This window comes from Ipomoea triloba, chromosome 7 (genome assembly GCF_003576645.1).
Source record: "Ipomoea triloba cultivar NCNSP0323 chromosome 7, ASM357664v1".
Classification (NCBI taxonomy): domain Eukaryota; kingdom Viridiplantae; phylum Streptophyta; class Magnoliopsida; order Solanales; family Convolvulaceae; genus Ipomoea; species Ipomoea triloba.
This window is the reverse complement of record NC_044922.1, coordinates 18,218,348-18,242,585: the sequence shown is the minus strand read 5'-3', so window position 1 is coordinate 18,242,585 and position 24,238 is coordinate 18,218,348. Positions and strand designations below refer to the sequence as shown.

Here is a 24,238-nt window from a genome sequence, read left to right as displayed (position 1 = left end):
TTATGTGTGGTCATTTGTTGGGTTTTATGTAATCAACAAAATTGTCATGTAGCATAATGGACCTATTTAGAAATTGAGTTTCTTGATGATGGCAAGGAACGTCTAGCTATGGAGGATAGTAATCCACAATTCCACATTTTGTGACGCAAAAAGAAGGGTAGTAGTCCACATTTTGTCACGCAAAAAGAAGCTTATGAAATGCACCTTTGTTTTTATTACCAACTTCGGCCTTTATTTTTATTACTTGCTTCCGCCTTACACTAGAGAGATTGCATCTTTATTGAGTACGTGTTGATCTATTAATCTTTGCACATTTTCAAATGACATTTCACTTTGTTTTGAATATGTTGATTTTCCGTTGATGATCTAATGCTTGAGAGCCTCTCATTTATATGAAAATGCTTTAGTGACTAGTAATGGGCCTATGTAAGGCAGGAATTTTTATACTATCAAACACCTTAACATTGTTGCATGAACTAATTTACGAAAAAAAAAAAAGGCAGCATAGTTGAAGTAATTTATTAACAAAAGCAAATAGAGGACCATTCTTGCGCAGACTGCTTGTTGATTACAAATACCTCATGCTGAACAACTTTGAAAACATTTCAACTTCCAACGAAACCATTGCTTACATTTCTAAGTTGTACCCAAATTGAACCCCCATGGAAATTCACAATAGTAAGTTTTTGAAAGGATAAAGCCATGGGTATCCATCCAATCATCACTCATACACTATGGATCTTGAAAGGACAAAACCATGGGTATCCATCCAATCATCACGCATAGACGCATAATAACCCATGCAGACAATTTGTGCGTTTGGAGATGCACGAGGGAAACATTCCAACTTCCTTTGGATTTTTCTCACCCGGGAGGCATTCGTACCCCAAGAATTCACAATAACAACTCTCTCTAGCGCAGGGGATTTTGAGAGCAGCATTTTCATAAAAAGCATTTCGAATGCGGATTCACGGAATGATTCAATCTTGATTGTGTTAAGCATCTTCAGCTCTTGAATAACAAAGCCACCGTTCAGATCCTCCAAAAGCCTTGAAGCAGCTTCTTTGTCATCCTTCCAACCTAACTATAACTCAAGACGAAATGAAAAACAATACCAACTATGAGGACATTTGAAAAAGCAAAACAATAAGAATCATACATGATTGCCAAATATATACTCTACCTCATTTGCAATAATCCGCAGTTCACATAGGTTGGGGCATTTTTGAAGCAATTGCATAGCAACAACGAGGTGCTTCCGAAGACCAAAATTTAATTCATATAACTTCATTACTTGCAAATTTATTGCAGTTGGAAACGCAGATACATCCATACCCTTGAAAAATAGGAATAAAGAAACATAATTATCCATCGCAAGAACCTTTAACAAGCCAGGAGGTAAAGAATTATATCTAGTAAAATGAGTTAGATTCTCACCCACAACGAAGAGTCACTCAACCAAAGAGTCTTAATGGCTTTCATATGCGGTGCCAACCATCTTGAATCAACTACATCATACATAGAACCAATAACAGACAACATTTCAAGCTTTGGCTGGCCAATCTCAAACTTATCGATCCCTCGACAATATCCAAAAGCCATCTTCTCAAGATTAGGAAAACTAATACTAAAGCCAATTCCACTAACACTACACTTAAATTCAACATTATAGAAAGCTAATGAAGTGACATTGGAAAATATACCACAAGCATTTACAGGCAAATCAATAGAGGGACCTCGGACTATCAGTTGCTTAATTGTCCTGCAAGAGAGTAAACAAAATGGAAGCTTATATTCCTCCCAATCATCACTACTATCTAAACTTATGTTAAGTTCCTCCACACCATTTCTTGACAGAAAAAGACACCACCTATCAATATCAGACTGCGCCGGCCAAGGATCATTATATGAAATCTGTAGAGTAAATTTCTTAACCGGCCAAACACGGGAAAAGAGGATATTATTGATTATGTTAACGAGGGTTCTAGCATAATTATCTCGGCACTGTGGGACAGTTAGCAAGAAATCCCAATCGAACGCAAGCCGCCCATGCTGCAACCAAACATCATTCCAGCTCTTTGAGAGCACAGCAGCTCTGGCGGCGTCTCGAGTGGGCAAACATTCCAATATTCTGTCCTTTACCTCTACCGGCAAGGCACTTATTAAATCCCTCCTTGCATCCGGTGCGATTTTGAGTCGCCGACATTGAGCCATTAAATTGAAAGAACAATGAGGCGCAAGTCGAAATCAAAAGCTAAAATCGTTCTATTCTTCAATAGCAAGATTTCGTATTTCGTAAATAAAAGGAAATTAGGAAGAGTTGGGAAGAATACAGAGATTGAGGGAAAAGTGACAGAAACCTTCACCTCTGATGTTTGGTTTGGGCCTTTGCGGGTTAGAAAAAGCCGAAGGGAATCGGAGCAGAGTAGCAGACGCCAGACGGAGAAGACTAAGGCCGACCGCCGGCGGGAAGACAGGGAGACGGCTGAGTCGCAGGGCTAAACGGCGAAGGCTAATTGTTGAACTAGGATTTAGGATTTCGTTTTAGTTTTGGGGATTTTACATTATTTATATATAGTTAATTTTAGAAATGGTCCCTTAAATATTGTTATTTACCAATTTTATCATTTGATTTTTAATTTTACCATAAATAATCCTTTGACTATTGATCTTTATTAAAGGTGTACAAATTTTTAAAAAATTTTGGTTAACCGACCGAATCGATAAGTTCGATTAATCGTTTTTTAATCGAACTTTTTTCAGTTCGGTTAATGGTTTAAGACTTCTTAAAATTTTGATTAATGATTAATTTGATTTGAAATTTTTGTTAATTGAATTAACTAAATAGTTAACCGAAATTTTTTATATATAATGTAAAATCCCTATAAATTTGTAATGTTGTAATAATATTGTTTTTATATATTTTCTTATAGATTTATTATTTTAATTGGATTTATTATTATATTTATTATTTTTAAGATTTAAAAGTTTAGCTTAAAAAAGTTTGGCAATCGGTTATAATCGGTCAATCGAAAAAAACTTCGATTCAGTTAATTCAGTAATCAAAAGTTTGGTTTGGTTTGGTTAGCGGTTAAAGTTTTTTTTTTTATAATAATAAACCTTCATTAATAAATAATAAGAACAAGTACAACAAGGTTCAATTAGCGGTTAAAGTTTTAAAAACTTCAATTAAAACGGTTCGATTAACCAATTGAACATCCCTAATCTTTACCAATTTTCGTCCTCGACTTTTAATTTAATCATAAGTGGTCCATTGACTATTGATTTTTCTAAATTGGTGAAAATCAATAGTCAATAGAGATCCAAAATTATGAACACGGACATGGATCCACCTTGCAAGGGACCACTTATGATTTCAAGGTGGACTCATGTCCGTGTTCACAATTTTAAATCTCTATGTTCACAATTTTAGATTTCTATGTTCACTATTTTTGAACTCTATATTTACAATTTTTGAACTCGATATTCATTTTTTTAAAATTCTATATTCATAATTACAAAACGCTATATTCAACAACATAACATAATGTTTGAATCAATATAACAAAATTGTTAATATAAAGTTCAAAAATTGTGAATATTAAGTAATGTAATTTTGTATATTAAGATCTCAAATTGTGAATATATAGAGTTTTAAAATTGTAAACATGTACATAAGTACACATTGCAAGGTGAACTCAGGTCCATAGCATATTGTAAATAGATTGAGATTGTATGATTTTCTTAATCATTCATTGACATTAACTAAATGTCGATGCACTTGTTATGTTATTGCGGAAGATAGACCATTCTCTTGGTCTTTATAACAATATGCGACTCTTCATAACAAGATTGGCAGATCACATTGTTAAAGCAAGAATAGTTAATGGGACACATGAAGGAACCAAAGTTCTTATACCTCGAATGTCTATCATTCTTTTTGATACAAGATTGCCCTTCAAGTAATTCCTATTGATGCTTGCATATGCCTTGACTATCAACAAAAGTCAAGGCCGAACACTAACTCACGTTGGGTTATTGCTGAAAAAATCAGTTTTTAAGCTCTAGACGATGATTTACAAGATTGTGTTGCTACTACTAATGTTGTCTACAAAAAGGTTTTCAATAATGTGTAAATATAACCAGTGATATTATGTTTTTTTTTAATATGAAAAAATTGATATATATCTCCACAAAAATATATTTTCCATACATATGAGTTAGAATAACAATTGATTTTTATAACTGAGTTACTAGAGAAAGAGCATATTTGCCCAATTTATTAAATTCCTAAACAACTTCTAAAAAAAAAATCCTAAAAAAATCCTAAACAATGATGTATAAAATCTCTAAAGTTCCAACACCGCATGCGTACATATGCACATTAGCTATTAATTAAGCAATGTTCCAACACCGCATGCGTACATATGCACATTAGCTATTAATTAAACAATTATTTGCTGGAATTCAAACAAGGATAACATCAGAAAACACAATCGATCCAAAATATATCTTCAATTGCACTATATAATATTTGATGTTATAATTTATATAATCCATTCCGTGCATCGCACAGGTGAAAATACTAGTAGTTAATATAATACCGGAAACAAACCGTTAAAGCCCAACTTCAGTTGTGATAGTACATTCAAACCTAATAAGCAATCTCACAAACCATTACACAATACAGAACTTACATACTAAGGAAACAGCATAAAATTAAAATTCCTCTATGTAAAAAAATTCTGCTTCTGTAGAGGCACGAGGGAAGTCTAAAAGTTTCTGCATAATTTTAAATTCTTCATCAGAGCTAATCAACCCTCGAACAATGAAAACCTTCTTAATTCCTGGAAAGCAAGCTAGTAACGCCTTAATAGTCTGCACTTCAGACGTCAACCCAAAAAAACGGCTAAACTTCAAAGTGCGAAGCATTTTCAGTGTTTGAGCCACACTGCTGAGTTCCTCCATAAGCACAAAATCCTCTGGATTTAAATTCAATGGCTAATAACAGAACATAAACATAAATAAGCAATCAGTTCATAATTTACATAACAAATGTGCATTAAGAAATGCAACAATAATGGAACCAATCAGAATTTTACAGTTGATCCATATATATAAAAATGAAGATTACCTCTAGATGCCATATATCAAGTTCGCATAATTTTGGGCATGCTCGCAGCAGATTTATGAATGCAGAATTATTTATATATTCTGGCGTAAATCTACAAGTTGCTACACTTAGCTTGAGGAGTTCAAAGTTTAGTGCAGGTGCATGTCCAACTCTAATATGTTCTTTAATAAGCACCTTGGAAATCAAGAGAAAGAGAATTAGATCAGTTCCTAAAAAAACATTTTATAAAAACAGAATTAAACAAAAAAAGAGTCACCAAGCCAATTTACCTCAAAGCAACAGGGGGAACAAATCAAATCAAATCTTGATATAGATCTCAAGTCCAAGTTAGGCGGCAGAACTCCAAATTTTTTTTTTAAATAAGGAGAATACTCGAGCAGGGAGATCTCCAAACTACCAAGCTTTGGTGCAACAATGTTAAAATAAAATATCTTATCGCATTGATCAAATGAGAGATCCTCTAGCATAGGAAGATAAACACCATAATCCGAACAAGTTGTAGGATTAAAGTCAACATACCGAAGAGAAAGTGATGTAACATTCGGAAGTATACAATAGTCATTTATTGGTTCAACATCGACATTTTCAAGTTTCAATTTCTTCAGTGTTGGGCAAGAAAGTAAGCAATTCGGCACCTGGCATTTTGTCTCTCTAAAACAAGAAATGTCAATTTCTTCAACACCATTCTGGGTGAGAAGAAGAAACCACTGATTCAAGTTGTACGACAACAACTTAGATATATCCCAAAAATCAAATTCTTCAGGGGAATGGAATACAAATACTTCTTCAGAAAAGTCGAAGACAATTTTCTGAATAGGTCCATTGTGCTGCATGAGAATTTTGTTAATTACTTCCCAAATAGGAGATTGAGAATCCGACTTCCAACCTTCAGCATCGGAATATTTAAGACATATGTAATCAAAAAAACCATGGCAAAAGTTGAGCTTTGTCAGACTAAACCAGATATCCTTCCAGGAGGAAGATAAAATCACAGTTCTAGCAGCTTCTTGAATCGGCAAAAATCCCAAAATATTGTCAAGTATACCCACGGGGAGTTCACTAATTCTGTCTTCTCCAGCCATATGGATATTATCAACAGGATTGACTGGAATTGAGGTCGACATTTCAACAATGTGCATTCATCCAACTACTAGCTAATACAATCTGTCATTGCACCCAAACTCGAATTATTGAAAGATGCAACTTCAACATTCCTACACTACGCCACATCTCTCATCAGGAAATTAATAGATAAAATTAACAAAGGAAAGTTAAGGACTGGAAATAAACAGAGAAATAAAATGGCAGCAGTTCTGCATACGCCGTACAGAGAAAGAAAATTGCAGACTCGCAGCGTTCCATAAATTTCAACGAAGAAGACTTACCCAAATTCGCAGATTCGTAGCGTCGTCGGAGTGTTTGGCGGAGTCGCTCAGTCGTTCTTCTGGTCGCTAGGTATTTAGGGATTTAGAATTTTGATTTTAGGATTTCGGAATTTAGATTTTTAAGGATCCAGAATTTGAGGGTGAATTTTAATTTTTTAATTGTTAAAGGGTTAGTTCTATAAATTAGAGTAAATATCACAAATGGCCATTTGACTATTGCCCATTTTAGTCTTTGCGGGTGTTTGCCGAGGGGAGAACTAAGAACCACTTACAATCGTCCACATGTCCAGAATCAACGAATCAAATGTAATTTTAAAAAAACGACGCGGTGATATTTTTGTAAATAACTCAAACTTTGGTATAAGTAAAATGTGTTACAGGTGCAAGTTTGCAAGTAAAAAGTGCAAGTACAATCACTTACAAGTGCAAGTAATTTATCTTGGTGACATTCGTGCACCTAATGATAAAGTCTTTCACATAGGTGCACTTAACGATAACATCTGGTGCAACTAATGATAACGTTAGATGCACTTAATATTGAAGCTCAGTGTACATTTTACTTGCACTTAGGTGCATTATATGAAACTGTTAATTGCACTTTCAAGTTTCAACACAATATACTTGCACTTCGATGTTTAATTATTTACGAAAATGTCACCACTTTTTTTTAAAAAATAAGTATATATGATCTGTTAGATTTGGACACGTGAACGGCGCTGAGTGGTTCGTAGTTCTCTATTTATTCAGTTTTACATTACATTATAATATAATAAGAAACTAATAAATAATTTATTTTAAAGAACAAAAAAGACAATCCTCGTACCATAGACCAAAAATGGATCCTGATTCATGTGTATGTGTTTTGTGTTTTGACTTTTTGTGTCTTGCATTATAAAATTTTGTACCTTAAGGGAGCATTTGGTTCAAGTTATATGAGATAACTAAGGTTATATTTGCTTGGGATTACAAGATTCCCATGTTTGGTTCAAGTCATGTAAGATTCTCAGGGAATGTAACATAACCTCCCGATGAAGTTTTTAGCTATTGGAAGGGAATGTGAGATACACCCCGATTTCTTAGGTAATCTCACATTCCCTTATCTTATCACTAATATTAAGTTTTTGGCATTTTAATCAACTTATCTTATTTCCGTTGTCTTATTTACCTACTTCAATTTTAAACCAAACACAGGAATCTAACATTCCCAGTTATCTAACATTCCCAGCAATCTAACATTCCCTAAGGTAATCTAACATTCCGTGAACCAAACGCCCCCTAAGAGTATGAATTATGTACCTACACTGTCTAATAATTAATTTATCATAGTATATAATACGCAAATAATTCAATCATCTTGATTTAAGGGTTAATTTTTGATATAATATTTAAACATGATTTTATATTGTCAAATGCTTCTTTGAAGAATTTAATTTATAATTTTTTCTTGTATAATGTAAACATTTTCATACATTATTATATTTTTAAAAAATGATTTTATGTTGTACTTTTGTGCAAAAGTTCAAGAAATTCGAGTTAGATTAAATTTGTACTTTGTTTGAAATTATAATTTGGTACAACTTGAAATGGATATTTCGAGTTAGATTAAAGTTGATATGGATATTATCAACTCGATTGACTCGAATTGAGGTCGACCTTTCAACAATGTGCATTCATCAAACCACTAGCTAATACAGTCTGTCATTGCACCCAAACTCAAATTACTGAAAGATGCAACTTCAACATCCCTACACTACGCCGCATCTCTCAGCAAGTAAATTAATAGATAAATTAGAAAAAAAGAAAGTTAGGGACTGGAAATAAACAGAGAAAGAAAATGGCAGCTCTTCTGCAGTTCTGCGTACGAGATACAGAGAAATAAAATCAACGATGGAGTGAGGGAAGCAGCATTCCATAGATTTCAACAAAGAAAACTTACCCAAACTCGCAGATTCGCAGCGTCGTGGGAGTGTTTGGCGGAGTCGCTCAGTCGTTCTTCTGGTCGTTAGGGATTTAGGGGTTTTAGAATTTAGAATTTAGGATTTAGGAATTAGATTTTTAAGGATTCAGATTGAGTTTAATTTTTAATTGTTAAAGGGTTAGATTTATAAATTAGAGTAAATATTATAAATGGTCATTTGACTATTGGGTTAGTACTCTTTTTAGTGTCAAAATATGTATTTTAACATTTATTTTTTTATCACAAATATTCTTTAGTTAAGATTTCGGTAAATAGATGTTAAACTTAGTGGTATTATTGTCAAATTAATTATTATGATTATAATTATCTCTTTAGAGAATTATATGGCAATTTAATTAATTTCAAATTCAACAGCTACAAAATAATAATGATGCACGTATTTTTCAAAAGAAAAATGCTACATTTACTTTAAACTTGTACTCTTACATGACCAGACCACACTCATACTCTTAGTATAAACACTTTTAGTAGAACTCACATGATAAAATATCTTATCATAATTTAATAGGAAAAATTGTAATTTATGTCCTCCCTAACATGTCAATTATCAATGTCACCCCTGAACTATTAGTAGTGTAAATGTTGCCCCTCAATTTTCAAAACGGTACATAAATTTTGCCCCTCAATTATGTTTCACCACATTGTGTACACCCCTAATCGAGGTCCAGAAACCTTGCTTATGAATTTCAATTATTCTCATAACCCAATTAACTTTTGGGCCTCAATTGGCTTTAGACTTGGAGTCCACTCCACCTACAGGTTTGACAAATTACACCGTTCATATAGCTGTGTGGACCATAGTCCAAAACGACGTCGTTTTGACGTTTTACAAATTATGTTAGTTAATAACGACGTCTATTAAGCCATTCATAATGAATCTCCTAGCCTCCTAGGGTAAGAAGATTTATTATGAGTTAGAATAATGCACTTTATGAGTTATAAAAATGTATGTTGCAGCATTGGAGTTAAAGGGAGACACAATGGAAAGGAAAATGTAGGTCGAGTGAAAATAAAAAAATTTGTTTGACACACGTCTCTAAATTAAAGACGGCGTATCTTCTTAAAAGAGAAACGATATCGTTTGGGACTCTGGTCCACGCAATAACGATTGCACAGGTTTAAACCAATATGAGATTTGAGGAGCAATCATCATTTAAACCCAACAAGATGAATAGCATTCTGGTTCCCTTCGGTTACCGTAACTGGCAAAGGCTCAAACCAAAAATCAAAGGATAAGGGGTTCAGTAATCGGTAAGTGATTAAGCTGTATCAGTTAAGTGTTTCATGTAGAGAGGAGATTGCCTTTGTTTTGCAGTTGGTTCAAAATTCCTCCAACCTATGCAAGCTGAATATTGTGGCATCAGATGGTAAGACAATGCATTTGCTGGAACTTAGCGAAGAAGAATTGGAAAGAAAGAAGATGCATTTGCTGGTCAAAAGACTATATTTTCACTTAAAAATGGAAGAATAACACGAAAGGACATTTTTGTTCTTCATTTATACGGTGTAAATTGAGCAAATTAACGATTGGATCACAGTTAGTAATATTTTGAAACTCGAAAGACCACAGATGATTAATTTTAAAATTGGCAAAAGGGTCAAATAGGCCCATGTACTATCATTGATTGTTCATCTAGCACCATGAACTAAAATATGGTCCATCTAGGTCATTATACTCCTAATTATTTTTCATCTAGCATTTTTAGCCTATTTCTAACAAGTAACCCATCTAATTTGATGACATGGAAAAATAAAATTAGAAAATATGATGACATGTTATTTATATGGATGTTTTGGATGATTTCTACCATATTTCATTAATGAAAAAAATAATTTCTTGCAATGAAATAGGGTAGAAATCAAAATTGTTATATAAAGTTTTAACTACATGAGTATATGTATAGCGGGGTATTCACTATCGTTCGGCAATGAGATTTCATGGAAATCGATATATGAAAATTAAATTATTTTTATAATAACTTAAGATATATTGTATTGGGTAAATTTTATTTTATTTTAAAAATAAATTAATATTTTTGGATTTTTGGATAATTGAATAACTTAAGATATTGTATTTTTGGATGATTTCTTGGAAAGAAATAAGGCAGAGATCAAAGTTGCTATATAAAGTTTCAACTACAGTGTATTGTGTATGTATAGCGGAGTGTACTGTATATGTATAGCGGGGTATTCAGTGTCGTTCGACAATGAGATTCCATGAAAATTGATATATAAAAATTAAATTATTTTTTTAAAAATAATAAAATTTACCCAATATAATATCTTAAGTTATTATATTTAATTTTAATATATCGATTTTTATGTAATTTCATTACCGAACAACTTTGAATATCCCACTATACACACACAGTCGGGCAGTACACTGTAATTAAAACATTATATAACAACTTTGATTTCTACCCTATTTCATTGCAAGAAATCATTTTATTCATTAATAAAATAGGGTAAAATCATCCAAAATATTCATATAAATAACATGTCATCATTTTTTATTATTTTATTTTTCCATGTCAACAAATTAAATGGGTTACTTGTTAGAAATGGGCTAAAAATGCTAGATGAAAAATAATTAGGAGTATAATAACTTAGATGGACCATATTGCTGGATGAACAATCAGTGTTGGTACATGGGTCTATTTGACCCTTTTGCCTTTAAAATTTAGAACTATAGTTGACAAAACTACCGTACTAGAAGAATCATGGTATAAATAAATAGTACTAAAAAAAAATGGTATAAATAAATAAATATATAAGCTAAAATCTCTAAAACGAAAATGAAATCCCTAGACTCTAGTTCAGCCCTTCAGCCCTGCGAGCGAGGCTGCGACTAAGCCGTCTCTCCTGTCTCTCCACCGCGATTCTCCAGTCTCCACTCAGCTCCACCGGTGGCCGGCCTTAGTCTTCTCCGTTTGGCGTCTACTACTCTGCTCCACGGCTAATCTTCAAGAGGAATAGCATTCTAATCTTCAAAGGCCCAAACATCAGAGGTGAGGGTTTCTGTCACTTTTCCCCCAATCTCTGTTTTCTTTCCAACTCTTAGCTTCCTTTTTTTTTTTTTATTTTTTTTTTGAAAATAACTCTTAGCTTCCTAATTTCCTTTTTATTTACGAATTATGGAATCTTGCAGTTGAAGAATAGAACGATTTAGGTTTCGATTTCGACCGACGCCTCATTGTTGTTTCAATTTAATGGCTTGGCGACTCAAAGCCGTACCGGATGCAAGTAGGGATTTAATAAGTCAGCTGCCTTTAGAGGTAAAGGACAGAATTTTGGGGTTTTTGCGCACCCCAGAGGCCGCCAGAACTGCTATGCTCTCAAAGCACTGGAATGATGTTTGGTTGCAGCATGGGCAGCTTACGTTCGATTGGGAATTCTTGCATAGTGTCCGAAAGTGCTTTGAAGATGAAGGTAGAACCCTCGTGAATATAATCAATAATATCCTCTTTCTCCGTGCTGGGCCGGTTAAGAAATTTACTCTACAGATTTCATGTGATGATCCTACGCCGCAGCAGTCTGATGTTGATAGGTGGTGTCTATTTTTGTCAAGAAATGGTGTGGAGGAACTTAAGATATGTTTAGATAGTACTGACGATTGGGAGGAATATAAGCTGCCATTTTGTTTACTCTCTTGCAGGACAATTAAGCAACTGATAGTCCGTGGTCCCTTTATTGATTTGCCTGTAAATGATTGTGGTATATTTTCCAATGTCACTTCATTAGCTTTCTTCAAAGTTGAATTTAAGTGTAGTGTTAGTGGAATTGCCTCTAGTATTAATATTCCTAAACTTGAGGAGCTGGCTTTCGGATATTGTCCAGGGATCCATAAGTTTGAGTTCTGTTCTCCTAAGCTTGAAATTTTGTCTGTTATTGTTTGTATGTATGATGTGGTTGAGTCGAGATGGTTGGCGCCACATTTGAAAGCCATTAAGACTCTTTGGTTGTGCGGCTCTTCCTTGATGGTGAGAACCTAACTCATTTTACTTTATGCAAATGCATGGATAGATATTATTCTTTACCTTCTGGCTTGTTAAAGTTCTTGTGGTGGCTAATTTTGGTTTCTTTGTTCCTATTTTTCAAGGATATTGATGTATCTGTGTTTCCAACTGCAATAAATCTGCAAGTAATGAAGCTATATGAATTAAATTTTGGTTGTCAGAAGCAACTTGCCATTGCTATGCAATTGCTTCAAAAATGTCCCAACCTATGTGAACTGCGGATATTTGCGAATGAGGTAGAGTATATATTTGGCAATCATGTATGATTCTTCTTGTTTTGCTTTTTCAAATGTCTCACAATTGTGTTTGTTTTTCATTTCTTCTTGAGTTATAGTTCCGTGGGAAGGATGACCAAGAAGCTGCTTCAAGGCTTTTGGAGGATCCAGACAGTGGCTTTGTTATTCAGGAATTGAAGATGCTTAACACAATCAAGATTGAATCATTCAGTGAATTCGCACTCGAAATGCTTTTTATGAAAATGCTGCTCTCAAGATCTCCTGCGCTAGAGAGAGTTGTTATTGTGGACTCTTGGGATGTGAATGCCTCGGAGGTGAGAAAAATCCAAAGGATGTTGGAATGCTTCCCTCGTGCATCTCCAAACGCACAAATTGTTTGCGCGGGCGATTACTATGCGTCTATGCGTGATGATTGGTTGGATACCCATGGTTTTAGCCTTTCAGAAATTTAGTATGGTGAATCTCCATGGGTTCTATTTTGGTGCAGCTTAGAAATGTATGCAAAGGTTGTGTTGTAAGTTGAAATGTTTTCTAAGTTGTTCAGCATAAGGTATTTGTAATCAGCAAGCATTCTGGGCAGTTAAGAATGTTCCTATATGAATGCCAAAAAAAAAAAAAGAATGTTCCTATATTTGCTTTTGTTAATAAATTACTTCAATTATGCTGCTCTTTTTTTTTTGTGCGTAAGTTAGTTCATCTAACAATGTTATGGCATTTGATAGTCAAAAAAATTCCTGCCATAGATAGGCCAATTACTAGTCATTAAAGCATTTTCATATAAATGAGAGGTTCACAAGCATAATATCATCAACAAAAAATTCTACTACGTTATAAAGATGCAATCTCGGCATTTCATCAACTTCTTTTTTGCGTGACTTACAAGTTATCTCTCTAGGCATTTCATCAACTTCTTTTTTGCGTGACTTACAAGTTATCAGTGTCATATAAATATGTAATGAACTACTATTCCATAGCTGGACTTGGCTTGCCATTATCAAGAAACTCAAATTTCCAAATAGGTCCATTGTTTGCCATTATCAAGAAACTCAAATTTCCAAATAGGTCCATTGTGCTACATGACAATTTTGTTGATTAGATAAAACCCAGCAAATGGCCACATGCACTTTAGTTGTTTAGGACTGGACCAAATATCTCTCCATCCAGTGGACAATAAAATAGTTCTAGCATCTCCTTGGGAAAATTTTTTCAAAATATTATCAAGAATCTCCATCAGAAGTTCACTAATTCAATCTCTCTTCGACATAATCCAGATAACTCTAACATATGCAAATTAAAGAGCAAATAAATTAAAACTAAAACATAATCCTTAAATGGGTGGACCTGGTAATCGTAGTTAAATAAAATAGAAATAAGACTTGGTAATTGTAGTTATAGATCGCTGAAGTTTTTTATGTATTTCTTCATACTGAAATATTCTGTGTTCGAAAGGAGTCTTTCATTTGAGTTTAAAGGAAGGAAGATGTTCCATGATGTTGAAGAACAGATCTTAATTTATACAAGTTAACAACTAACCCCGGTTTGCGGCAGTTTTTGAATGCATCCTGATAAAAGCCATGAGGATGATGGATTTCATCCGGGTTTCTTTCAAGCTTATTGGGACATTCTAAGAGATAACCTCACCTAATTTTGCAATGAATTTATGGATATTGGGAAGCTTCCTAAGGGCCTAAACATTACCTATATAGTCTTAATTCCCAAAAAATCTAAACTGGAATCCATGGCTGATCTCAGGCCTATTGCTATATGCTCAGTAGCTTACAAAATTCTAGCTAAGACTCTTGCTAATAAGCTGAAATTTCTATTAAATGGCATTATCTCTTATAATCAAAGTGCATTTGTCCCGGGAAGGCTCATCACCAATAACATAATGATTGCATACAAGATGCAACATTACTTGAGAAGGAAAACCCATGGCAAAGATAGCTTTGCTGCTTTGAAATTGGATATCGGTAAAACCTACGACAGACTGGAATGGCCCTTGCTACGCAATATCTGGTTCAAATGACATGCAGGTGACCAAGACGATCATGCCAAGTAGGAACGGAGGCGCGGGCTGAAAGAAACGCAGAAGGAGACGAACTAGATCTTGAAACTGGCAAGGTGTATAGACCTCTAGAGCTATTGCCCCGTAGCAGAATTTCCTTGGTTTGAATATCCTTCACAACAAAGAATGACGGGTGAAACTAAAAAAACACATTATCATCTGTAGTGAATTTTTGAACAGATAAAAGTGACGTAGAAGCGAAGGAACACGAAGAATATTAGACAGACGAAAAGAACGAGAGGAGGTACTAAAAGTAGCATGACCAATATGACTAATAGGGAGACCCATACCATCACCGACACGTAGAGTGTCAGTACCCACATATTCCTCAGGAACAGACAACGTAGCAATATCTGGCGTCACATGACTCGTAGCACCCGTGTCAAGAACCCATAACTGAGAATCAAGAGGAGGGGCACCGGTATCATAAAGCGACAAATTAGCACGAGGAGCAACTGCTTCATTGAACCGGTCGTAACACGCCGCGGCAGAGTAACCGGGACGTCCACAGATCTGACAAAGCACACGACCGACACCAGAGGCACTCCGACCACCACCACGGAATCCGCGACCAGGCTGTTGGCGTCCAAACTGGCCGCGACCACATTGACCTCCACCACCGGCAGCACCACGCTGCCCATCGTGCTGCTGGCCTCCACGATGAAACCGCTGGCCTCCACCACCACCGGCAGAACCACGCTGCACGTTGGACGCCGCCGGCGACGCACCACTATAATCATCAGCAGCGAGGAACTCCTGATGCCCCAAGTGATCAGCCAGCTCTTGAAGCGTGACCGGATCGCCATGAACAGCTAGGGAAGACGTTAGCCCCCTTGTACTCCGGCCGCAACCCTTGGAAGACATACATGTTCTGCTCGTCGAGAGTGACCTGCCGACCAGCAAGCGCAAGCTCCTCAACAGTAAGCTTCGCATGGCCGATGTAATCCACCACGGACAAGTCTCCTTGCTGGAGACTATTGAGTTGCCCGACAAGGTTTTGAGTCCGAGCTCGGGTAGACGACGCCAAAGCATGAGTAACTGCATCCCATAGCTCCCGACTGGTGCGACAACCAACCGCCAAGAGTGTAACCTTGTCCGTCAACGAAGAGACAAGCATGGAGAGAAGCGCCTGATCCTGACGGCGCCAATTAGCGAAGGCGGGATTCGGCGTCGGCAGCGAATCCTTGTCAGCCGCAGGTAGCGTGACCAGCGGGGGTGGGATGGTACCGTCAACGTAACCGATGACATCATGACCAACAAGGAAGGGCACCACCTGCGTCCTCCAGAACAAAAAAATATTATAATTGAGCTTTATACTGATGAAGTGATGGGCTGTAGACAACGAATTCACCATTGACGTGACAGAAGAAATAGCCACATCAGAGACGGTACGTTCTGATGAATTCACATAATCATCAGCCATTGAGAACATAGGCTAACTGATACCAGATGAGAACGTATAATTGTGTATATTGACGACAACAGTTACAAAGTCAGAGAGAGTATATAAATACATATAAGTAGAGGTATAGGAGGAGTAGGAAAGTGAATCCCAATATGACTCAAAAACATAGAGTCCTAACATGATTGATAAGGGAGGTGGTGGGTTCGAGCCTCAGTGCAGGCAATATTGACTCTTGTGCTTCAATAGGTTAAAAAAGTAGTTATGAACAGATACTGCATTGTAATAGAGTCGGTAGTATTTAAAAAAACATGATTGATAAGGGACTTTTCGTTAGAATTGACTCATTGAGAAAATAGAAAAATTAAAAAATAGTCTAATCGAATACAAAGGACTTGCGCTAAAATTAACTCTTCTAAGAATCTAATAAGTCTCAATAATGCAAAGGCCGATAAAAAGTGTATGAATTATATTGAATAAGATAAATATATACAATGACAGACTTACTGCAATCATTATTGCATGGACCTGTCACTCCTCCTAACCTCAGTTTTCTTCCCAACTCTCCCTAATTTCCTTTTATTTACGAAATACAAAATCTTACAGTTGAAGAATAGAAGAACGATTTTAGGTTTTGATTTGGACTGAAGCCTCATTATTGTTTCAATTAAATGGCTCGATATCGGCGACCGGATGCAATAATAGAAGAATAGAAGAACGATTTTCTCCCAATAGAGGTGAGGGTTTCTGACTTTCTGTCACTTTTCTCCCAACCTCAGTTTTCTTCCCAACTCTTCCTAATTTCCTTTTATTTACGAAATACAAAATCTTGCAGTTGACGAATAGAAGAACGATTTTAGGTTTTGATTTTAACTGAAGCCTCATTGTTCGTTCAATTTAATGGCTCAATGCTGGCGACTCAAAAACGTACAGGATGCAAGTAGGGATTTAATAAGTGAACTGCCAATAGAGGTAAAGGACAGAGGTAAAGGACAGAATTTTAGAGTGTTTGCCCACCCGAGATGCCGCCAGAACTGCCCTGCTCTCAAGGCACTGGAATCAAGTTTGGTTGCAACATGGGCGGCTTGCGTTCCACCGGAAATTCTGGGGAAGTGTCCAACTGCGCCAAGATAATGAAGGTAGAACCCGAGTGGACATGATCAATAATATCCTCTTTTCCCGTGCTTGGCCGGTTAAGAAATTTACTCTACAGATTTCATATGATGATCCTAAGCCTCAGCAGTCTGATTTTGATAGTTGGTGTCTTTTTCTGTCAAGAAATGGTGTGGAAGAACTTAAGATATGTTTAGATACTGCTGTGGAGGAGGAATATAAGCTGCCATTTTGTTTACTCTCTTGCAGGACAATTAAGCAATTGGTAGTCCGTGGCCCCTTTATTGATATCCCTGTAAATGCTAGTGGTATATTTTCCAACGTCACTTCATTAGCTTTCTGCAATGTTGAATTTAAGTGTAGTGTTAGTGGAATTGCCTCTAGTATTAGAATTCCTAAACTTGAGAAGCTGGTTTTCGGATTTTGTCGAGGGGTCTATAACTTTGAGATCTGCTCTCCAAAGCTTGAAATATTGTCTGTCATTAATTCTATTTATCATGTGGTTGAGTCGAGATGGTTGGCGCCACATTTGAAAGCCATTAAGACTCTTTGGTTGTGTGGCTCTTTGTTGCGGGTGAGAATCTAACTCATTTTACTTGATGCAAATACATGGATAGATATAATTCTTTACCTTCTAGCTTGTTAAAGTTCTTGTGGTGACTAATTTTGTTCCTTTGTTCCTATTTTTCAAGCATATGGATGTAGCTGTGTTTCCAACTGCAATAAATCTGCAAGTAATGAAGCTATATGAATTAAATTTTGGTTCTCAGAAGCAACTCTCCGTTGCTATGCAATTGCTTTAAAAAAGTCCCAACCTATGTGAACTGTGGATTATTGCGGATGAGGTAGAGTATATATTTGGCAATTATGTATGAGTCTTCTTGTTTTGCTTTTTCAAATGTTTGACAGTTGTGCTTGTTTTTCATTTATTCTTGAGTTATAGTTCCGTGGGAAGGATGACCAAGAAGCTGCTTCAAGGCTTTTGGAGCATCCCGACTGTGGCTTTGTTATTCAAGAGCTGAAGATGCTTAACACAATCAAGATTGAATCATTCAGTGAATTCGAACCCGAAATGCTTTTTATGAAGATGCTGCTCTCAAAATCCCCTGTGCTAGAGAGAGTTTTAATTGTGAAGTCTTGGCATAGGAATGCCTATGAGGTGGTGAGAAAAATCCAAAGGAAGTTGGAATGCTTCCCCGTGCATCTCCAAACGCACAAATTTTCTGCACGGGCAAATGCTATGCATCTTCGTCTATGCGTCATGACTGGCTGTATACCCATGGTTTTACCTTTTTAGAAATTTAGTATGGTGAATCTCCATGGGTTCTATTTGTGTGCAGCTTAGAAATGTAAGCAAAGGTTGTGTTGGAAGTTGAAATCTTTTCTAAGTTTTTCAACATAAGGTATTTATAATCAACAAGCATTGTGGGCAATTAAGAATGTTCTTATAATTCATTAGACTGCCAATAGAAAAGCATGAGAATAGAGCCAATCATCATCAAATAAAAAAGTATAATCGTTTCACATCTTCAAAGTAAAGGGAATACAGTTCCTAGCCTCTTGTTGATTGTAATTGCTGCAAGAACAGCAAAAGAAGAAAGAGATTAAAATGCATAATCACTTCACATAATTTCTTAATTATTTTAACTTAGACTACATACACAACATTAGTGAAAATTCAATTAGCCTACACTAGCTCCTAATCAAGACATACAAGAATACATTCCCATGATTTCAATTATGAAATGAAGTTCATTAAGGTTAATTGCTCAATTTGACGACTAATATTGTCTTTAGAAGATCGAACAGTTTCTGAAAAACCATAAAATCAATCTGCAAACCTACCCAAACACAGTGAAAAAAAAAACTTATTGAAATTCACCAGTAGAGTTTTACTAGGGGTGGGCGTTCTGATTTTCGATTCTTTTTTTTTTTTTTTTCCGATTTCCGTTTGTTCGATATTATAAGTCAGGAAAGAGCGGAGTATATTATATGTTGTTTTAGCATACGTTTCGATAAAGAATATGCCATTCTTTTATGTTTTCAATATATATTTCACCTAACTCTTAAAATGAAATTGCAGTTTTAACTCCTAAAGTAATAAAAACTATTAAACTTCAATAAAATTTTATTTATTACATAGTATTTTAGTACTTTTTAAAGAGTTTATATTTCCTTTGTAAAAAAAAAAAATTTGATTTTAACATGTTTGTGTAGGGAAAATATGGACAATGTACGAAGATGACATATTTAATAAAGAAGGTATCAATAATTATCTATTTTGCATATGAAATACTAAAATTGAAAAGTCATAAACAATAAAGATAATAAAATTATAAAATACCAGTGTACTTAGTAAAATATGAGTAGAGTTTAATAATTTTGTTTCTATAGGAGTTAAAATTGTAACTTTTTTGAAGAGTTATGATAGGGATTATACCTCAGTAACCGTGCATGTATGATGGTCGGTAATGGACCCTCTGGGACAAGTCCAACCCGACCTGAACCGACCTATTCCTTCTTTGACTCCTAACCATCCTATGCACCGAGCTACCCTCATTGGCTTAAATGCGGGTTCCCCAACTGACCTCGGGTACCCTACCCCTTCTTATCGGCACCGACCTGCTGACCGCAATCTGGCTATGGGTTTCCTCCCTTCAGGGATATTAGGGCACGTGTAGAGGCTCCCTTTCGGGCCCGGTCGAGGCTTGTGCATGGGTTCCACATGCCCTTCATGCCGTAAGGTCAGAATTTGTCCCCTTCATCTTGACTATAAATATTGCATTTATTGTAGAGAGGGGGACTTTAATTTTGTCTACTTCGAGAAGCTAAAGCTACGTTTGCGAACCTTAGATTCACTGTTGCGCTTTCCGAGCTTCCTAAACTGAACCAACGAGTAGACTATAAGTGGACCGAGTCCCAGTCTGGCCCATTATCCTATACATATTTGTATTGAGCCCGTATTTACTACAACAAGTTAGATTAGTATATTGCAACAGTAAAAGTTAAGAAGTAAAATAACTAACAATGAACAATTGAGGGACGAAAAATACATTTTTCTAATTATATACTTCGTATTTGATAGTGTAAGTTGTTGAATGTTGAATGTGAACTATGATTGACAAGAGAGTTTCATTGGAATTAACAAGACATTGAGAAAATAAAAAAAAAAATTAAAAAGATGAAAATAGCTTGGTCTAAAATAAGGTTTTACCATTGGAAGGACCAAAAATGCCTAAAATATGATAATTTGAAGTGTTAAATGGTAAAAATAATAGTTTAAGATTAAATTTGAAATTATCGTCGAATACAAAGGACTTGAGCTGAAAGTAACTCTTTTAAAAACCTAATAAGTCTCCTGCAAAGGCCCAAGTCTCTGTTTTCTTCCCAACTCTTCGCTTCATAATTTCCTTTTATTTACGAAATCTTGCAGTTGAAGAATAGAACGATTTTAGCATTTGATTTAGACTGACGCCTCATTGTTCTTTCAATTTAATGGGACTCAAAACCGTACCGGATGCAAGTGAGGATTTTATAGGAGAGCTGCCGGCAGAGGTAAAGGACAGAATTTTGGAGTGTTTACCCACTCGAGACCCCTGCTCTCAAGGCACTGGAATGATGTTTGGTTGCAGCATGGGCAGCTTGCGTTCGATCGGGAATTCTGGGAAAGTGTCCAAAAGTGCCAAGATAATGAAGGTAGAACCTGCGTGAACATAATCAATAATATCCTCTTTCTCCGTGCTGGGCCGGTTAAGAAATTTACTCTAAAGCTTTCATGTGCTCATCCTATGCCGCAACAGTATGATGTTGATAGGTGGTGTCGTTTTCTGTCAAGAAATGGTGTGGAGGAACTTAACATATGTTTATATAATTATCAGCTGCCATTTTGTTTACTCTCTTGCAGGACAATCAAGCAACTGATAGTCGAAGGTCCCTTTATTGATTGGCCTGTAAATGCTTGTGATATATTTTCCAATGTCACTTCATTAGAGTTCTTGCATGTTGAATTTAAGCGCAGTGTTAATGGAATTGCCTCTAGTATTAGTATTCCTAAGCTTGAGAAGTTGTCTTTCAAGTATTGTAAAGCAATCTATAAGTTTGAAATCAGCACTCCAAAGCTTGAAATCTTGTATGCTCTTGGTTGTATGCGTGGTATTGTGGTTGAGTGGGGATGGTTGGCACCGCATTTGAAAGTCATTAAGACTCTTTGTTTGTGTGGCTATTCGTTGATGGTGAGAACCTAACTGATTTTACTTGCAAATGGATGGATACATATAATTCTTTACCTTTTGGCTTGTTAAAGTAATTTTAATTTGTTTCTTTATTGCTATTTTTCAAGCGTATGGATGCATCTATTTTTCCAACCGCAATAAATCTGCAAGTGATGAAGCTATATGGATTAAATGTTGGTCGTCGGGAGCAGCTTGCCGTTGCTATGCAATTGCTTAAAAAATGTCCTAATCTATGTGAACTGCATATTTTGGTGGACGAGGTTGAGTGTATATTTGGCAATCATGTGTGATTCTTCTTGTTTTGCTTTTTCAAATGTCCTCACAGTTGTGCTTGTCTTTCATTTCTTGTTGAGTTATAGTTAGGTTCGGAGGATGACAAAGAAGCTCCTTCAAGGCTTTTGGAGGATCCAGATATTATTCAGGAGCTGAAGATGCTTAACACAATCAAGATCCAATCATACCATGAATCCGCAGTCAAAATGCTTTTTATAAAAATGCTGCTCTCAAAATCCCCTGCGCTTGAGAGATTTATTGTGAAGTTTTGGGGTATGAATGGCCCCGAGGTGAGAAAAATCCAATGGAAGTTGGAATGCTTCCCTCGTGCATCTTCAAATGCACATATTGTCTGCACGGACAACTTCATCTTCAAATTCTATGCGTATGGACTGGCCGGCAACATTGTTTTAGACTTTTAGCCTTTCACAAACTTGGTGAATCTCCATGGGTTCAATTTGGGTGCAACTTAGAAATTAGGTAAGCAATGGTTGTGTGGAAGTAGAAATGTTTTCTAAGTTGTTCAGCACGAGGTATATATTTGTATTTAGTAAGCATTGCGGGCAAGATTCGTCAAGTTAATAGATTATTTTGTGATCCTTAACATGAATTTTGTATATGTGATGTGCATTATTTATATTTCAATGACATTGTTCCTTGAATATGTACATAGTACTTTATTTATTGCTATAAATAAGTAGTAAGTACTCTCTCTTGCTTGTCAATTACTTTAAATTGTTTCTTTGTCCGTTCCTTGGTTCGTTCATAGTGCTATTGATTATATTCGCACATTACTTTTCTCTTGATCGAGCTCTATTTGCCTCATTTTTCGGGAGGCCAATAGAGTTGCTAATGCTTTAACTTTAGTGGGCTTGCGTCACCCATCTTTTACACTCTATCATACATTAATGATGTAATGTATGAATTCTCCAAAAGTCTTTCAACAACTATGAGTTTGAACCCCAAATTTAAGAGTTCATCACCATTCCAATCCCTGAATATGGTAGAAGATAGAGATAAACCACAACTGGCATACATTCCCCCAAATATTTGGAAATCAAAATTTTAATTTAATTTTTTACTAGTTATTACACATAAGCTAAATTTATCCTATGCACTCCATCCCATATAATGGCAACAGGTTTCATTTTCAATATATAGAAAAGTTTGACATACAAAATAATTTTAAATCAAACTTGATTAGAGTTGACACCAAGTTATTTGTGCTTTAATTAGGAGACGATGCACATATACTCAATTCCTAGAACTCTGGGGAACACACCAAGTTATACATATCCTTCTTATCCATACAAATGATTTGTGCCTTTGGAGATGCACGAGGGAACCGTAATAGCTCCCTATGGATTTCAACCGCCATGGCATCGTTATCATAATGTTCTTGAATAATAATAGTCTCGAGTGTAGGAGATCTTGAGAGTAACATTTTCACAAAAAGCAATTCGAGCGTAGATCCACCAAATGATTCAATCTTGACTGTGTTAAGCAGTTTCAAATCTTGATTAGCGATGTCACCCTTCGGACACTCCAAAAGTCTTGAACCAGCTTCTATGCCAAGAGGACATGTCTAGATTACAACAAGAAATGAGAAAGACCTACAATCATGAGGAATTAAGAAATAAAATTATGATTGCCAAATATAGGTTTTATGTCTTACGTACAACAACATTGGATATTATAATCCCCAGTTCACATAGCTTTGGGGATGTTTGCAACAGCTGCATAGTAACCCAGAGCTCTGCACGGAAAAAACTAAACTCATACAGCTTCATAACTTGCAGATTTGGCGCAATTGGCAACGTCAGTGTCTCTACATCATGTTCATGCTTCAAAAAATCAAATTAAAATAAAATATTTAAACTGCATTACTAATATATATATTAACAAAGAGTATACAACAATAGAGATTCTCACCCTTAAAGGCCCGCAATAGAGGCAAAGAGTCATAATTGCTTTCGGATGCAGCCAAAACCAACTTGATCCAAGCTCATAGGTATTTTTGAGAATAACAGTCAATCTTTTAAGATTTGGAGCACTGATCTCAAAATCACTGAACCAATCACAGAAATGGAAAGTCAGGTTCTCAAGATTAGGAATACTGTACACAATTTGGTGTACATCACAATAAAATTCAACACGAATGAAAACTAATGAAGTGACACCAGGAAATATACAACCAGCAATGATGGGCCAATAAAAAATGAAACCATCAAGTATGAGTTGCTTAATTGTCCGACATGAGACTATACAAGATGGCAGCGTCTTACATAAGCCACAAACAGCTAAGGTAAGTTCCTGCACACCATTTCTTGATAGAAAACAACACCACCTATTTAAATCAGACCGCTATGGCTTAAGATCCATTTCATTAATGTGTAGAGCAAAT

The 24,238-nt window shown here is 35.7% G+C and overlaps 3 protein-coding genes across 8 annotated transcripts in view; 1 reads left to right on the top strand and 2 right to left on the bottom strand.

Annotated features, from left to right (window-relative positions):
* Positions 1–2,542, bottom strand: part of LOC116025491 (F-box/FBD/LRR-repeat protein At1g13570-like) — a 48,847-nt gene extending 46,305 nt beyond the window's left edge. Inside the window, exons 1-4 of one of the 4 annotated variants that reach the window (XM_031266726.1) lie at positions 1,704–2,542; positions 1,438–1,508; positions 1,184–1,336; positions 499–1,084 (exon numbers count right to left, since the gene is read on the bottom strand). In XM_031266726.1, coding sequence (XP_031122586.1) covers positions 722–1,084; positions 1,184–1,336; positions 1,438–1,508; positions 1,704–2,214 — 1,098 coding nt within the window. In that variant the 5' untranslated portion in view covers positions 2,215–2,542 and the 3' untranslated portion in view covers positions 499–721. Of the gene's footprint in view, positions 1–498; positions 1,085–1,183; positions 1,337–1,437 lie in introns of those variants that run through there. The other 3 variants (XM_031266723.1, XM_031266727.1, XM_031266725.1) reach the window with 3 other exon arrangements.
* A 1,958-nt stretch (positions 2,543–4,500) lies between these two features.
* Positions 4,501–6,627, bottom strand: LOC116024674 (F-box/FBD/LRR-repeat protein At1g13570-like). 3 transcript variants are annotated; one of them, XM_031265626.1, is made up of 4 exons: positions 6,520–6,627; positions 5,404–6,353; positions 5,135–5,308; positions 4,501–5,001 (listed from the first exon to the last, which is right to left on the bottom strand). In XM_031265626.1, the coding sequence occupies exons 2-4, from the start codon at positions 6,271–6,273 to the stop codon at positions 4,720–4,722; spliced, it is 1,326 nt and encodes a 441-aa protein (XP_031121486.1). In that variant the 5' UTR covers positions 6,274–6,353; positions 6,520–6,627; the 3' UTR covers positions 4,501–4,719. The 3 variants fall into 3 exon arrangements, with proteins under 3 accessions (XP_031121486.1, XP_031121485.1, XP_031121487.1); XM_031265625.1 differs by having other exon boundaries at positions 5,404–6,348; positions 6,520–6,621; XM_031265627.1 differs by having other exon boundaries at positions 5,404–6,298; positions 6,520–6,598.
* A 4,680-nt stretch (positions 6,628–11,307) lies between these two features.
* LOC116024575 (F-box/FBD/LRR-repeat protein At1g13570-like) lies at positions 11,308–13,418 on the top strand. The gene is made up of 4 exons (XM_031265493.1): positions 11,308–11,505; positions 11,646–12,477; positions 12,597–12,749; positions 12,848–13,418. The coding sequence occupies exons 2-4, from the start codon at positions 11,707–11,709 to the stop codon at positions 13,199–13,201; spliced, it is 1,278 nt and encodes a 425-aa protein (XP_031121353.1). The 5' UTR covers positions 11,308–11,505; positions 11,646–11,706; the 3' UTR covers positions 13,202–13,418.
* The last annotated feature ends 10,820 nt before the right edge of the window (positions 13,419–24,238 follow it).

Bases quoted from the DNA above. Each gene is read 5' to 3' on its own strand.
- LOC116024674 (XM_031265626.1), bottom strand. From the start codon at position 6,273: ATGCACATTGTTGAAATGTCGACCTCAATTCCAGTCAATCCTGTTGAT. The intron at 5,309-5,403 runs GTAAATTGGCTT...TTGATTTCCAAG, and splicing joins GTTCCCCCTGTTGCTTTGAG to GTGCTTATTAAAGAACATAT. The intron at 5,002-5,134 runs GTAATCTTCATT...TTCTGTTATTAG, and splicing joins TTGATATATGGCATCTAGAG to CCATTGAATTTAAATCCAGA.
- LOC116024575 (XM_031265493.1), top strand. From the start codon at position 11,707: ATGGCTTGGCGACTCAAAGCCGTACCGGATGCAAGTAGGGATTTAATA. The intron at 12,478-12,596 runs GTGAGAACCTAA...CTATTTTTCAAG, and splicing joins TGTGCGGCTCTTCCTTGATG to GATATTGATGTATCTGTGTT. The intron at 12,750-12,847 runs GTAGAGTATATA...CTTGAGTTATAG, and splicing joins TGCGGATATTTGCGAATGAG to TTCCGTGGGAAGGATGACCA.